The 15886-nt window shown below is 48.5% G+C and overlaps 1 protein-coding gene across 1 annotated transcript in view; it reads left to right on the forward strand.

Moving 5' to 3' along the window:
• LOC109864506 (calcium/calmodulin-dependent protein kinase type 1D) overlaps nt 1-15886 on the forward strand; it is a 78180-nt gene that overhangs the window by 44756 nt on the left and 17538 nt on the right. The window contains exons 2-3 of the mRNA XM_020452354.2: nt 1448-1579; nt 4762-4836. Coding sequence (XP_020307943.1) covers nt 1448-1579; nt 4762-4836 — 207 coding nt within the window. The remainder of the gene's footprint in view (nt 1-1447; nt 1580-4761; nt 4837-15886) is intronic.

A 15886-nucleotide genomic window follows, 5' to 3' on the forward strand; every position in this document is an offset into this window, starting at 1 on the left:
AGCAGGGTCTTACATGGAGCCAGTGGGTTTGGCGACGAGTATGAAGCGAGGGCCAGCCAACAAGAGCGTACAGGTCGCAATGGTGGGTAGTATATGGGGCTTTGGTGACAAAACGGATTGCACTGTGATAGACTGCATCCAATTTGTTGAGTAGGGTATTGGAGGCTATTTTGTAAATGACATCGCCAAAGTCGAGGATTGGTAGGATGGTCAGTTTTACAAGGGTATGTTTGGCAGCATGAGTGAAGGATGCTTTGTTGCGAAATAGGAAGCCAATTCTAGATTTAACTTTGGATTGGAGATGTTTGATATGGGTCTGGAAGGAGAGTTTACAGTCTAACCAGAGACCTAAGTATTTGTAGTTGTCCACGTATTCTAAGTCAGAGCCGTCCAGAGTAGTGATGTTGGACAGGCGGGTAGGTGCAGGTAGCGATCGGTTGAAGAGCATTAATTTAGTTTTACTTGTATTTAAGAGCAATTGGAGGCCACGGAAGGAGAGTTGTATGGCATTGAAGCTTGCCTGGAGGGTTGTTAACAGTGTCCAAAGAAGGGCCGTTGTCATGCTTGTTGTGCCTTATGTAAAGGCCATCAGCAGAGTGAAATAGAAGGACAGAAAGGAGGGAGGAAAGGAAGTATGAATTAATTCATAACCAGTACCATGTCCCAAAGGCAGGAGCGACGAGAGCGGGAAGAGGAGAGGCGGAGAACGGAAGAGTAGAATAATAGTGGAGAGGAAGAGGGAGGATGTGTACCCTGTCTCTCCCCTCGTTCCTTCATTGCTGATTGACATAGCAGCATGGACCATTAGTCAGCTGATGAATGAAAGCAAACCAGATATGAAATTTGATTTCCTACCGAGCTAACAAGAAGAACGCAGCAGGAAAACAAGGTGAGGGAGGGGCAGGGAGAGAAGGAGAGGAAGTGGGAAGAAGGGAGCCGATATATGGAGGAGAGAACATAGTAAGAATAAACATGAACTGCGGAGAAAGGGAGAGCGAGAGAGACCAAGGGAACTGGGACAAAGGATAAGGAGGAGATCAAGCATATTATAGAGCGATTGAACATGAAACAATGAGTGAAGGACAACGAGAGAGTGATAAATAAAGAGAAACGAGAGAGGGGGAGACAGCGATGGAGAGAGCGAAAGAGGGATAGCTGAGTGGCTGTGAAGTGTGTTGGAGATGGTGATATAGTGAGTGAGTGGTTTGGAGGGTTTCAGATGAGCTGGACAGAGAACAATGAGATTCATGGAGCTGAGACTGCATTAATGAACTACGCTTCATAAATCTCTCTAGCTCCCCTCTGCCACCTCTCTCGCTCTCTCATGGAAAGATTGTTAACTTGTTTTGCTGTTTCATGTATGTGTTTAGTATCTGTACTTGTGTTGAACTGTCTTACACAATTTGCTAATTGATTAATCAAATATTTTCTTTCTCTCTCTCTTTAGCGGGGCGTTCTCTGAGGTGTTGTTGGCCCAGGAGAGGTCTACAGGGAAGATGTTTGCTGTGAAGTGTATCCCCAAGAAGGCCCTGAAGGGGAAAGAGAGCAGCATCGAGAACGAGATCAACGTGCTCCGCAAGTAAGTCTCCCACCTACCTTCTCCTCCCTAACACCTGTTACCCTGGCGACCGAACGGAAACACTGCCACCCTTCACCACCGCGCATCACGCTCGCATCCCTCCCACTACTCCCCATTCACTGTTATCTTTAGGTCACCGTCCACAGTCTCACACTGACAGAACAGGAGATTAAGGTAGGTAGCGACTATAGAAAACACCCTCTCTGTCTTCTATTTCTTTGCTTAGCGACCTTGTGTCCTAAGCACTGATACTGAACTGAATGTACCTTCTAATCTTTTCTTTCAGTGAGGAACACATTATGTATTTTACACATATTATTCAAACATATTGTCAGGTAGCTGAGTAGAGACCTGTATGAACACACACACACACACACCAGGGGATAAAACCAAAGATATGCATCTCCACGTCACTGGATAAACAGTAATCCCTCTCCACTGCTTGGACTTGGACTTGGACTTGGACGTGTGTGTGTGTGTTCAGATATCACCTTGGATCTGGCCCAATGCTCAGTAGTTCCACAAGGTTTCACTCACTCAGTCACTCACTGTCCAGAAGTAGGCAGCTACAGTATGTGTTGGTGTTATTATTGCAGTATACCATGCTTGTTCCCTAGGGACAGGAGAGACACCACTGACCCTGACAATATTCATGCGGGATAAGTGTTGTCACAGTGATCCAGTCAGTGGAGGGGGGGTGTTTCCTAGCCTCTGACGCCTTCCATGTTTGATCGTCGGGTTTTTGCCACTCTCAGCATCTCCTGGCAACCAGCTGATTGACAGACTAATATGGCCTGCATAGGTCACAAGACACACCTCCTCAGGGTCAATGCTTTGTATCCAAACATTGTCATTCACATGTGTACTATTTATACAAAAGTGTGTGGACATCCCTTCAAATGAGTGGATTTGTCTGTTTCAGCCACACGCGTTGCTGACAGGTGCGTAAGATCAAGCACACCGCCATGCAATCTCCATAGACAAACATTGGCAGTAGAATGGCCTTACTGAAGAACTCGGTCAACTTCAATGTGGCACCGTCATAGGATGCCACATTTCCAACATGTCAGTTCGTAAAATTTCCGCCCTGCTAGAGCTGCCTCGGTCAACTGTAAATGCTGTTATTGTGAAGTGGAAATGTCTAGGAGCAGAAACGTCTCAGCAGCCAAGTGGTAGGCCACACAAGCTCACAGAATGGGGCCGGCGAGTGCTGAAGCGCGTAGCGTGTGGAAATCGTCTGTCCTCGGTTGCAATACTCCCTACCGAGTTCCAAACTGCCTCTGGCGGCAACATCAGCACAAGAACGGTTTGTCGGAAGCTTCATGAAATGGGTTTCCATGGCAGAGCAGCCTCACACAAACATAACAACATCACCATGCGCAATGCCAAGCTTCGGCTGGAGTGGTGTAAAGCTCGCCGCCATTGAGATCTGGAGCAGTGGAAACGCGTTCCCTGGAGTGTTGAATCACGCTTCACCATCTGTCAGTCCGACGGAGTAATCTGGGATTGGTGGATGCCAGGAGAACACTACCTGCCCCAATTCATAGTGTCAACTGTAAAATTTGGTGGAGGAGGAATAATGGCCTGAGCTGTTTTGTCATGGTTCGGCTAGGCCTCTTAGTTCCAGTGAAGGATTAATCTTAATGCTACAGCATAAGCATTCTAGATTATTCTGTGCTTCCAACTTTGTGGCAACAGTTTGAAGAAGGACCTTCCCTGTTTCAGCATGACAATGACCCCGTGCACAAAGCGAGATCCATACAGAAATGGTTTGTCGATCGGTGTGGAAGAACTTGACTGGCCTGCACAGAGCCCTGACCTCAACACCATCGAACACATTTGGGATGAATTGGAACACCAACTGCGAGCCAGGCCTAATCGCCCAACATCCATGCCCAACCTCACTAATGCTCTTGTGGCTGGATGGAAGCAAGTCCCCGCAGCAATGTACCAACATCTAGTGGAAAGTCTTCCCAGAAGAGTGGAGGCTGTTATAGCAGCAAAGGGGGGACCAACTCCATATTAATGCCCATCATTTTGGAAGGAAATGTTTGACGAGCAAGTGTCCACATACTTTTGTAATATATATGTATACACTAAAAGTGGTCATGTGTGTACACACATTCAGAAACACACATGCGTCAAAAATAGAGAACTAGTACACACACATTCACAAAGCTATAATCAGGCTCTCTCGCTTTATGTTAAGTTGGGGTATAGTGTCGTGCCACAGTCTCTGCCCACTCTGTCGCCTACTAGTTTATTTGGATTCTGCCGCTCAACAGGGATTCACATACACACACACACACACACACAGCCTTCTCTAAGACACAAATAATCAGTTGTCAAATAATAAGGCATTAACTGTGGAAGGATTTGTCATGTAATGAAAGGGGATCAGGAATCCTCTATCTCTACTCTTAGGTTCATATCTGCTTTACCCTTCCACGATCCCAGAGAGACTTTAAACACATTCTCCTCCCTGGTGATCTCATCTCAGCCATCTTTCCTCAGACTGTCTATGACTCATATCTCTACTCTCCACCGCTCGCTACGAGCTCAGAGATCTCACACACTCCTAATGTACGTACTGAACTCCCCACCTGCTCACGCTTCCTGTGTGTGTGCGCGACAGGTGTGTACAGTATTATTTTTTATTTTACCTTTATTTAACTAGGCAAGTCAGTTAAGAACAAATTCTTATTTTCAATGACGGCCTAGGAACAGTGGGTTAACTGCTTGTTCAGGGGCAGAACGACAGATTTGTACTTTGTGAGCTCAGGGGTTTGAACTTGCAACCTTCCGGTTACTAGTCCAACGCTCTAACCACTAGGCTACCCTGCCACCCCTATTCCCCTTTGCAATAACATCATCGGCAAATGGGTCATGAGGCACACATGCATACACACACACACACACACACTGACCACCACCACAGCAGCACAAGCATGTCCCATGTGTACACATTATACACTTTCACCATGGAGCAGTTACCATGGCAAGGCCTGAGTATGGTGTTGGAGGGAGGGAGAGACGGAGGGAGAGAGCCTATGTTTAGTAAATGTTTGAGATGACTCTAGAGCGGAGGTAAAGGGGGATGCAGATGGTCTGGGATCTGTTTAAAGGGTTATAGTTGTACATGACTAATATACTAACATTGTCTGTGTTTTCTGTCCCTCCAGAATCAAGCATGAGAACATAGTAGCTTTGGAAGACATCTATGAGAGTTCCAACCACCTCTACCTGATCATGCAGCTGTAAGTTCTCTCTCTCTCTCTCTCTCTCTCCTCCATTCATCTAGTCTTATTTCTTGATCTTAATTCCTGTCATTCTCTTTCCCCCCTTCTACTTCTTACTGTCTCTTCTTATCACCCTCTTTGTGTCTCTTCTCTCTCCTTCTGTCTCTCTCTTTGACTGTCTGTCTCGCTCACTGACCTGACCTGCCGTACCCTCAGACTGACTCAGCACTGAGGAATGGGGCAGGGGGTGACTGTTTTAGCTTACACACTCACACACGTTATAAGCCCTCATTACTCCAATTAGACTTCCATTAAGACGGACGACAGGAGAGGGAATGGGACCTGGCTCGTAGCGTTCAGCTAACGTTTACATAATGTTACTCTAACGTTACAGCAAGGCCAACGTGCCACTATGCAGTCCTGGCCAAATTAATCAGCTGGAGTTATATCAGTCTGTCGAAGGAGGGCGTGTGAGTTATGGATTTAAATGTGTTGTGAGTTATGTGTGTGTGCAGGAAAGTAGAGCAGTTCTTAAGTTTGATAATTGTGTTTATTGCTGAGTCACGGCACACGTAATGTTATTAGTTTCAGTGCTAACAGGCTGTTGAATTGAGAAGAGAGGAGAAAAACACCCACCCATCAGAACCATCTTTCACTTCAGTCTTCTGCCTCTCATCCTCCCCTCATCGCTCTTCTCTTTTCTTCCATCTCACCCTTGTTCTCCTCCCCCCTCACACCTCATCTCTCCTCCCCACCTCTCCTCTCACCTTTACCCCTTACCTCTCCCTTCACCTGCAGCAGGTGTGAAATGATTCTCCCCTGTCTCTTCTGCAGCAAGGCACCTTCTCATATCAGGCTCTGTTACCACGGATACAGAGGTGAAAGGTCACCTCACTCCACTTATGACATTGGCTTAACTTGGTAGAACCAGGAATAACACCTCAGCAGTTAGGGATCGCAGTACTCATCTGAGCTCTGAGTCGGTACCTATCATCCGTGTATCAAGTGTCACCTCCGAGTAGAAACGTTGGACCAGGTCTGCCGTCTTTACCAGCCCCCTGTGATCCTGCCTGGATATGAATCATCCTCAGAGGTTGTCAGGTTTGGTCTGATTAAACTTTTCTCTGAGTTTGACACGTCAGGTCTGATATACAGTACCTGTGCTCGGAGTTTAATTTAGATTTGATGTGATTTTGACACGTCAGGTCTGATTTAACTTTGCTCTGAGTTTGACATGTCAGGTCTGATATACCTGTACTCTCTCGGAGTTTGACATATCTGATTTAACTTGGCTCTGAATTTGATAAGTCGGGTTTGGTTTAACGGCATCTGTGCTCGGAGGTTGTCATGTCGTTCGATCTAGCTGTGATTAGTTAGTTGGGTCTGGTGTGATGCTTCCATCTCTGGTTGGATGAAGAGCTGCTGTCTACAGCGATCTACAACCATGTCATCACCACATGGCTGATACATCCAATCCTGTTCAAATAAATGAGGGAGAGAGGGAATGGTATGAGAGGCAGATGGAAGTGTGATGAGGGAGGGAAGGAGAGAGAGAGAGGGGGAGAGAGAATGAGATTGGATTCAGAATATACTCAGTGGGTCAATGTATCAAGGAGATTTCTTTAGGATGAATTTGGTATATGAGTGAAAGCCAAAACTGAGAAAGTGAAGCCAAGAACAAGAGGGGATTTGAAGGGGGAGACAAAGAGAAAGCAAGCAGGCAGAAGACAGAGAGCGAAAAACGAATCTAGAGTAGAGCAAAGCTTGAACCTTTTCGACTCAGTCGGTGGCTAATTAGTGATGAATGAAAAGGGTTGTAAAAGTGCGTAGTGTTTTACAGAAAATACAAACACGGCTATGTTTTTTCTCTCTTCTCCCCAACAACACTGAAACCATGTGAGTTAAACAAACCAAACCGTTGTACAGTCAGATCTGTTCTACGGAAGCAGCAGGTTTGTAACACAGGCTTGTGAGAGGCTTGTGAGTGTTACTGTTAAAACTCCCTCACACCACTACCTTACTGTAGGAACCACTACAGCAACAACACCTTCACACCACTACCTTACTGTAGGAACCACTACAGCAGGGGTCAGCAACACCTTCACACCACTACCTTACTGTAGGAACCACTACAGCAGGGTCAGCAACACCTTCACACCACTACCTTACTGTAGGAACCACTACAGCAGGGTCAACAACACCTTCACACCACTACCTTACTGTAGGAGCCACTACAGCAACAACACCTTCACACCACTACCTTACTGTAGGAACCACTACAGCAGGGGTCAGCAACACCTTCACACTACTACCTTACTGTAGGAACCACTACAGCAGGGGTCAGCAACACCTTCACACCACTACCTTACTGTAGGAACCACTACAGCAGGGGTCAGCAACACCACAACCTTACTGTAGGAACCACTACAGCAGGGTCAGCAACACCTTCACATCACTACCTTACTGTAGGAACCACTACAGCAGAGGTCAGCAACACCTTCACACCACTACCTTACTGTAGGAACCACTACAGCAGGGTCAGCAACACCTTCACATCACTACCTTACTGTAGGAACCACTACAGCAACAACACCTTCACACCACTACCTTACTGTAGGAACCACTACAGCAGGGTCAGCAACACCTTCACATCACTACCTTACTGTAGGAACCACTACAGCAACAACACCTTCACACCACTACCTTACGGTAGGAACCACTACAGCAGGGTCAGCAACACCACTACCTTACTGTAGGAACCACTACAGCAGGGTCAACAACACCTTCACACCACTACCTTACTGTAGGAACCACTACAGCAGGGTCAGCAACACCACTACCTTACTGTAGGAACCACTACAGCAGGGTCAACAACACCTTCACACCACTACCTTACTGTAGGAACCACTACAGCAGGGTCAGCAACACCACTACCTTACTGTAGGAACCACTACAGCAGGGTCAACAACACCTTCACACCACTACCTTACTGTAGGAACCACTACAGCAGGGGTCAGCAACACCTTCACACCACTACCTTACTGTAGGTACCACTACAGCAGGGTCAGCAACACCTTCACACCACTACCTTACTGTAGGAACCACTACAGCAGGGTCAACAACACCTTCACACCACTACCTTACTGTAGGAACCACTACAGCAGGGTCAGCAACACCACTACCTTACTGTAGGAACCACTACAGCAGGGTCAACAACACCTTCACACCACTACCTTACGGTAGGAACCACTACAGCAGGGTCAGCAACACCACTACCTTACTGTAGGAACCACTACAGCAGGGTCAGCATCACCACTACCTTACTGTAGGAACCACTACAGCAGGGTCAGCAACACCACTACCTTACTGTAGGAACCACTACAGCAGGGGTCAGCAACACCTTCACACCACTACCTTACTGTAGGAACCACTACAGCAGGGGTCAGCAACACCTTCACACCACTACCTTACTGTAGGAACCACTACAGCAGGGTCAGCAACACCACTACCTTACTGTAGGAACCACTACAGCAGGGTCAGCAACACCACTACCTTACTGTAGGAACCACTACAGCAGGGTCAGCAACACCACTACCTTACTGTAGGAACCACTACAGCAGGGTCAACAACACCTTCACACCACTACCTTACTGTAGGAACCACTACAGCAGGGTCAGCAACACCTTCACACCACTACCTTACTGTAGGAACCACTACAGCAGGGTCAACACCTTCACACCACTACCTTACTGTAGGAGCCACTACATCAACAACACCTTCACACCACTACCTTACTGTAGGAACCACTACAGCAGGGTCAGCAACACCTTCACACCACTACCTTACTGTAGGAACCACTACAGCAACAACACCTTCACACCACTACCTTACTGTAGGAACCACTACAGCAGGGGTCAGCAACACCTTCACACCACTATCTTACTGTAGGAACCACTACAGCAGGGGTCAGCAACACCTTCACATCACTACCTTACTGTAGGAACCACTACAGCAGGGTCAGCAACACCTTCACACCACTACCTTACTGTAGGAACCACTACAGCAGGGGTCAGCAACACCACAACCTTACTGTAGGAACCACTACAGCAGGGTCAGCAACACCTTCACATCACTACCTTACTGTAGGAACCACTACAGCAGGGTCAACAACACCTTCACATCACTACCTTACTGTAGGAACCACTACAGCAGGGGTCAGCAACACCTTCACACCACTACCTTACTGTAGGAACCACTACAGCAAGGTCAGCAACACCTTCACATCACTACCTTACTGTAGGAACCACTACAGCAACAACACCTTCACACCACTACCTTACTGTGGGAACCACTACAGCAGGGGTCAGCAACACCACTACCTTACTGTAGGACCCACTACAGCAGGGTCAGCAACACCTTCACATCACTACCTTACTGTAGGAACCACTACAGCAACAACACCTTCACACCACTACCTTATGGTAGGAACCACTACAGCAGGGTCAGCAACACCACTACCTTACTGTAGGAACCACTACAGCAGGGGTCAACAACACCTTCACACCACTACCTTACTGTAGGAACCACTACAGCAGGGTCAGCAACACCACTACCTTACTGTAGGAACCACTACAGCAGGGTCAACAACACCACTACCTTACTGTAGGACCCACTACAGCAGGGTCAGCAACACCTTCACACCACTACCTTACTGTAGGAACCACTACAGCAGGGGTCAGCAACACCACTACCTTACTGTAGGACCCACTACAGCAGGGTCAGCAACACCTTCACATCACTACCTTACTGTAGGAACCACTACAGCAACAACACCTTCACACCACTACCTTATGGTAGGAACCACTACAGCAGGGTCAGCAACACCACTACCTTACTGTAGGAACCACTACAGCAGGGGTCAACAACACCTTCACACCACTACCTTACTGTAGGAACCACTACAGCAGGGTCAGCAACACCACTACCTTACTGTAGGAACCACTACAGCAGGGTCAACAACACCACTACCTTACTGTAGGAACCACTACAGCAGGGTCAACAACACCTTCACACCACTACCTTACGGTAGGAACCACTACAGCAGGGTCAGCAACACCACTACCTTACTGTAGGAACCACTACAGCAGGGTCAGCAACACCACTACCTTACTGTAGGAACCACTACAGCAGGGTCAGCAACACCACTACCTTACTGTAGGAACCACTACAGCAGGGTCAGCAACACCTTCACACCACTACCTTACTGTAGGAACCACTACAGCAGGGTCAACAACACCTTCACACCACTACCTTACTGTAGGAACCACTACAGCAGGGTCAGCAACACCACTACCTTACTGTAGGAACCACTACAGCAGGGTCAACAACACCACTACCTTACTGTAGGAACCACTAGAGAAGGGTCAACAACACCTTCACACCACTACCTTACGGTAGGAACCACTACAGCAGGGTCAGCAACACCACTACCTTACTGTAGGAACCACTACAGCAGGGTCAGCAACACCACTACCTTACTGTAGGAACCACTACAGCAGGGTCAGCAACACCACTACCTTACTGTAGGAACCACTACAGCAGGGTCAACAACACCTTCACACCACTACCTTATGGCAGGAACCACTACAGCAGGGTCAGCAACACCTTCACACCACTACCTTACTGTAGGAACCACTACAGCAGGGTCAGCAACACCTTCACACCACTACCTTACTGTAGGAACCACTACAGCAGGGTCAACAACACCTTCACACCACTACCTTACGGTAGGAACCACTACAGCAGGGTCAGCAACACCACTACCTTACTGTAGGAACCACTACAGCAGGGTCAGCAACACCACTACCTTACTGTAGGAACCACTACAGCAGGGTCAGCAACACCACTACCTTACTGTAGGAACCACTACAGCAGGGTCAGCAACACCTTCACACCACTACCTTACTGTAGGAACCACTACAGCAGGGTCAACAACACCTTCACACCACTACCTTACTGTAGGAACCACTACAGCAGGGTCAGCAACACCACTACCTTACTGTAGGAACCACTACAGCAGGGTCAACAACACCACTACCTTACTGTAGGAACCACTAGAGAAGGGTCAACAACACCTTCACACCACTACCTTACGGTAGGAACCACTACAGCAGGGTCAGCAACACCACTACCTTACTGTAGGAACCACTACAGCAGGGTCAGCAACACCACTACCTTACTGTAGGAACCACTACAGCAGGGTCAGCAACACCACTACCTTACTGTAGGAACCACTACAGCAGGGTCAACAACACCTTCACACCACTACCTTATGGCAGGAACCACTACAGCAGGGTCAGCAACACCTTCACACCACTACCTTACTGTAGGAACCACTACAGCAGGGTCAGCAACACCTTCACACCACTACCTTACTGTAGGAACCACTACAGCAGGGTCAGCAACACCTTCACATCACTACCTTACTGTAGGAACCACTACAGCAGGGTCAGCAACACCTTCACACCACTACCTTACTGTAGGAACCACTACAGCAGGGTCAGCAACACCTTCACATCACTACCTTACTGTAGGAACCACTACAGCAGGGTCAGCAACACCTTCACACCACTACCTTACTGTAGGAACCACTACAGCAGGGGTCAACAACACCTTCACACCACGACCTTACTGTAGGAACCACTACAGCAGGGGTCAGCAACACCACTACCTTACTGTAGGAACCACTACAGCAGGGTCAGCAACACCACTACCTTACTGTAGGAACCACTACAGCAGGGTCAGCAACACCACTACCTTACTGTAGGAACCACTACAGCAGGGTCAACAACACCTTCACACCACTACCTTACTGTAGGAACCACTACAGCAGGGTCAGCAACACCTTCACACCACTACCTTACTGTAGGAACCACTACAGCAGGGTCAACACCTTCACACCACTACCTTACTGTAGGAGCCACTACATCAACAACACCTTCACACCACTACCTTACTGTAGGAACCACTACAGCAGGGTCAGCAACACCTTCACACCACTACCTTACTGTAGGAACCACTACAGCAACAACACCTTCACACCACTACCTTACTGTAGGAACCACTACAGCAGGGGTCAGCAACACCTTCACACCACTACCTTACTGTAGGAACCACTACAGCAGGGGTCAGCAACACCTTCACATCACTACCTTACTGTAGGAACCACTACAGCAGGGTCAGCAACACCTTCACACCACTACCTTACTGTAGGAACCACTACAGCAGGGGTCAGCAACACCACAACCTTACTGTAGGAACCACTACAGCAGGGTCAGCAACACCTTCACATCACTACCTTACTGTAGGAACCACTACAGCAGGGTCAACAACACCTTCACATCACTACCTTACTGTAGGAACCACTACAGCAGGGGTCAGCAACACCTTCACACCACTACCTTACTGTAGGAACCACTACAGCAAGGTCAGCAACACCTTCACATCACTACCTTACTGTAGGAACCACTACAGCAACAACACCTTCACACCACTACCTTACTGTAGGAACCACTACAGCAGGGGTCAGCAACACCACTACCTTACTGTAGGACCCACTACAGCAGGGTCAGCAACACCTTCACATCACTACCTTACTGTAGGAACCACTACAGCAACAACACCTTCACACCACTACCTTATGGTAGGAACCACTACAGCAGGGTCAGCAACACCACTACCTTACTGTAGGAACCACTACAGCAGGGGTCAACAACACCTTCACACCACTACCTTACTGTAGGAACCACTACAGCAGGGTCAGCAACACCACTACCTTACTGTAGGAACCACTACAGCAGGGTCAACAACACCACTACCTTACTGTAGGACCCACTACAGCAGGGTCAGCAACACCTTCACACCACTACCTTACTGTAGGAACCACTACAGCAGGGGTCAGCAACACCACTACCTTACTGTAGGACCCACTACAGCAGGGTCAGCAACACCTTCACATCACTACCTTACTGTAGGAACCACTACAGCAACAACACCTTCACACCACTACCTTATGGTAGGAACCACTACAGCAGGGTCAGCAACACCACTACCTTACTGTAGGAACCACTACAGCAGGGGTCAACAACACCTTCACACCACTACCTTACTGTAGGAACCACTACAGCAGGGTCAGCAACACCACTACCTTACTGTAGGAACCACTACAGCAGGGTCAACAACACCTTCACACCACTACCTTACTGTAGGAACCACTACAGCAGGGTCAGCAACACCACTACCTTACTGTAGGAACCACTACAGCAGGGTCAACAACACCTTCACACCACTACCTTACTGTAGGAACCACTACAGCAGGGGTCAGCAACACCTTCACACCACTACCTTACTGTAGGTACCACTACAGCAGGGTCAGCAACACCTTCACACCACTACCTTACTGTAGGAACCACTACAGCAGGGTCAACAACACCTTCACACCACTACCTTACTGTAGGAACCACTACAGCAGGGTCAGCAACACCACTACCTTACTGTAGGAACCACTACAGCAGGGTCAACAACACCTTCACACCACTACCTTACTGTAGGTACCACTACAGCAGGGTCAGCAACACCTTCACACCACTACCTTACTGTAGGAACCACTACAGCAGGGGTCAGCAACACCTTCACACCACTACCTTACTGTAGGAACCACTACAGCAGGGGTCAGCAACACCTTCACACCACTACCTTACTGTAGGAACCACTACAGCAGGGTCAGCAACACCACTACCTTACTGTAGGAACCACTACAGCAGGGTCAGCAACACCACTACCTTACTGTAGGAACCACTACAGCAGGGTCAGCAACACCACTACCTTACTGTAGGAACCACTACAGCAGGGTCAACAACACCTTCACACCACTACCTTACTGTAGGAACCACTACAGCAGGGTCAGCAACACCTTCACACCACTACCTTACTGTAGGAACCACTACAGCAGGGGTCAACAACACCTTCACACCACGACCTTACTGTAGGAACCACTACAGCAGGGGTCAGCAACACCTTCACACTACTACCTTACTGTAGGAACCACTACAGCAGGGGTCAGCAACACCTTCACACCACTACCTTACTGTAGGAACCACTACAGCAGGGGTCAGCAACACCACAACCTTACTGTAGGAACCACTACAGCAGGGTCAGCAACACCTTCACATCACTACCTTACTGTAGGAACCACTACAGCAGAGGTCAGCAACACCTTCACACCACTACCTTACTGTAGGAACCACTACAGCAGGGTCAGCAACACCTTCACATCACTACCTTACTGTAGGAACCACTACAGCAACAACACCTTCACACCACTACCTTACTGTAGGAACCACTACAGCAGGGTCAGCAACACCTTCACATCACTACCTTACTGTAGGAACCACTACAGCAACAACACCTTCACACCACTACCTTACGGTAGGAACCACTACAGCAGGGTCAGCAACACCACTACCTTACTGTAGGAACCACTACAGCAGGGTCAACAACACCTTCACACCACTACCTTACTGTAGGAACCACTACAGCAGGGTCAGCAACACCACTACCTTACTGTAGGAACCACTACAGCAGGGTCAACAACACCTTCACACCACTACCTTACTGTAGGAACCACTACAGCAGGGGTCAGCAACACCTTCACACCACTACCTTACTGTAGGTACCACTACAGCAGGGTCAGCAACACCTTCACACCACTACCTTACTGTAGGAACCACTACAGCAGGGTCAACAACACCTTCACACCACTACCTTACTGTAGGAACCACTACAGCAGGGTCAGCAACACCACTACCTTACTGTAGGAACCACTACAGCAGGGTCAACAACACCTTCACACCACTACCTTACGGTAGGAACCACTACAGCAGGGTCAGCAACACCACTACCTTACTGTAGGAACCACTACAGCAGGGTCAGCATCACCACTACCTTACTGTAGGAACCACTACAGCAGGGTCAGCAACACCACTACCTTACTGTAGGAACCACTACAGCAGGGGTCAGCAACACCTTCACACCACTACCTTACTGTAGGAACCACTACAGCAGGGGTCAGCAACACCTTCACACCACTACCTTACTGTAGGAACCACTACAGCAGGGTCAGCAACACCACTACCTTACTGTAGGAACCACTACAGCAGGGTCAGCAACACCACTACCTTACTGTAGGAACCACTACAGCAGGGTCAGCAACACCACTACCTTACCGTAGGAACCACTACAGCAGGGTCAGCAACACCACTACCTTACTGTAGGAACCACTACAGCAACAACACCTTCACACCACTACCTTACTGTAGGAACCACTACAGCAGGGGTCAGCAACACCTTCACACCACTACCTTACTGTAGGAACCACTACAGCAGGGGTCAGCAACACCTTCACACCACTACCTTACTGTAGGAACCACTACAGCAGGGGTCAGCAACACCTTCACATCACTACCTTACTGTAGGAACCACTACAGCAGGGTCAGCAACACCTTCACACCACTACCTTACTGTAGGAACCACTACAGCAGGGGTCAGCAACACCACAACCTTACTGTAGGAACCACTACAGCAGGGTCAGCAACACCTTCACATCACTACCTTACTGTAGGAACCACTACAGCAGGGTCAACAACACCTTCACATCACTACCTTACTGTAGGAACCACTACAGCAGGGGTCAGCAACACCTTCACACCACTACCTTACTGTAGGAACCACTACAGCAGGGTCAGCAACACCTTCACATCACTACCTTACTGTAGGAACCACTACAGCAACAACACCTTCACACCACTACCTTACTGTAGGAACCACTACAGCAGGGGTCAGCAACACCACTACCTTACTGTAGGACCCACTACAGCAGGGTCAGCAACACCTTCACATCACTACCTTACTGTAGGAACCACTACAGCAACAACACCTTCACACCACTACCTTATGGTAGGAACCACTACAGCAGGGTCAGCAACACCACTACCTTACTGTAGGAACCACT

Source organism: Oncorhynchus kisutch, linkage group LG19, assembly GCF_002021735.2.
Source record: "Oncorhynchus kisutch isolate 150728-3 linkage group LG19, Okis_V2, whole genome shotgun sequence".
Taxonomy (NCBI): domain Eukaryota; kingdom Metazoa; phylum Chordata; class Actinopteri; order Salmoniformes; family Salmonidae; genus Oncorhynchus; species Oncorhynchus kisutch.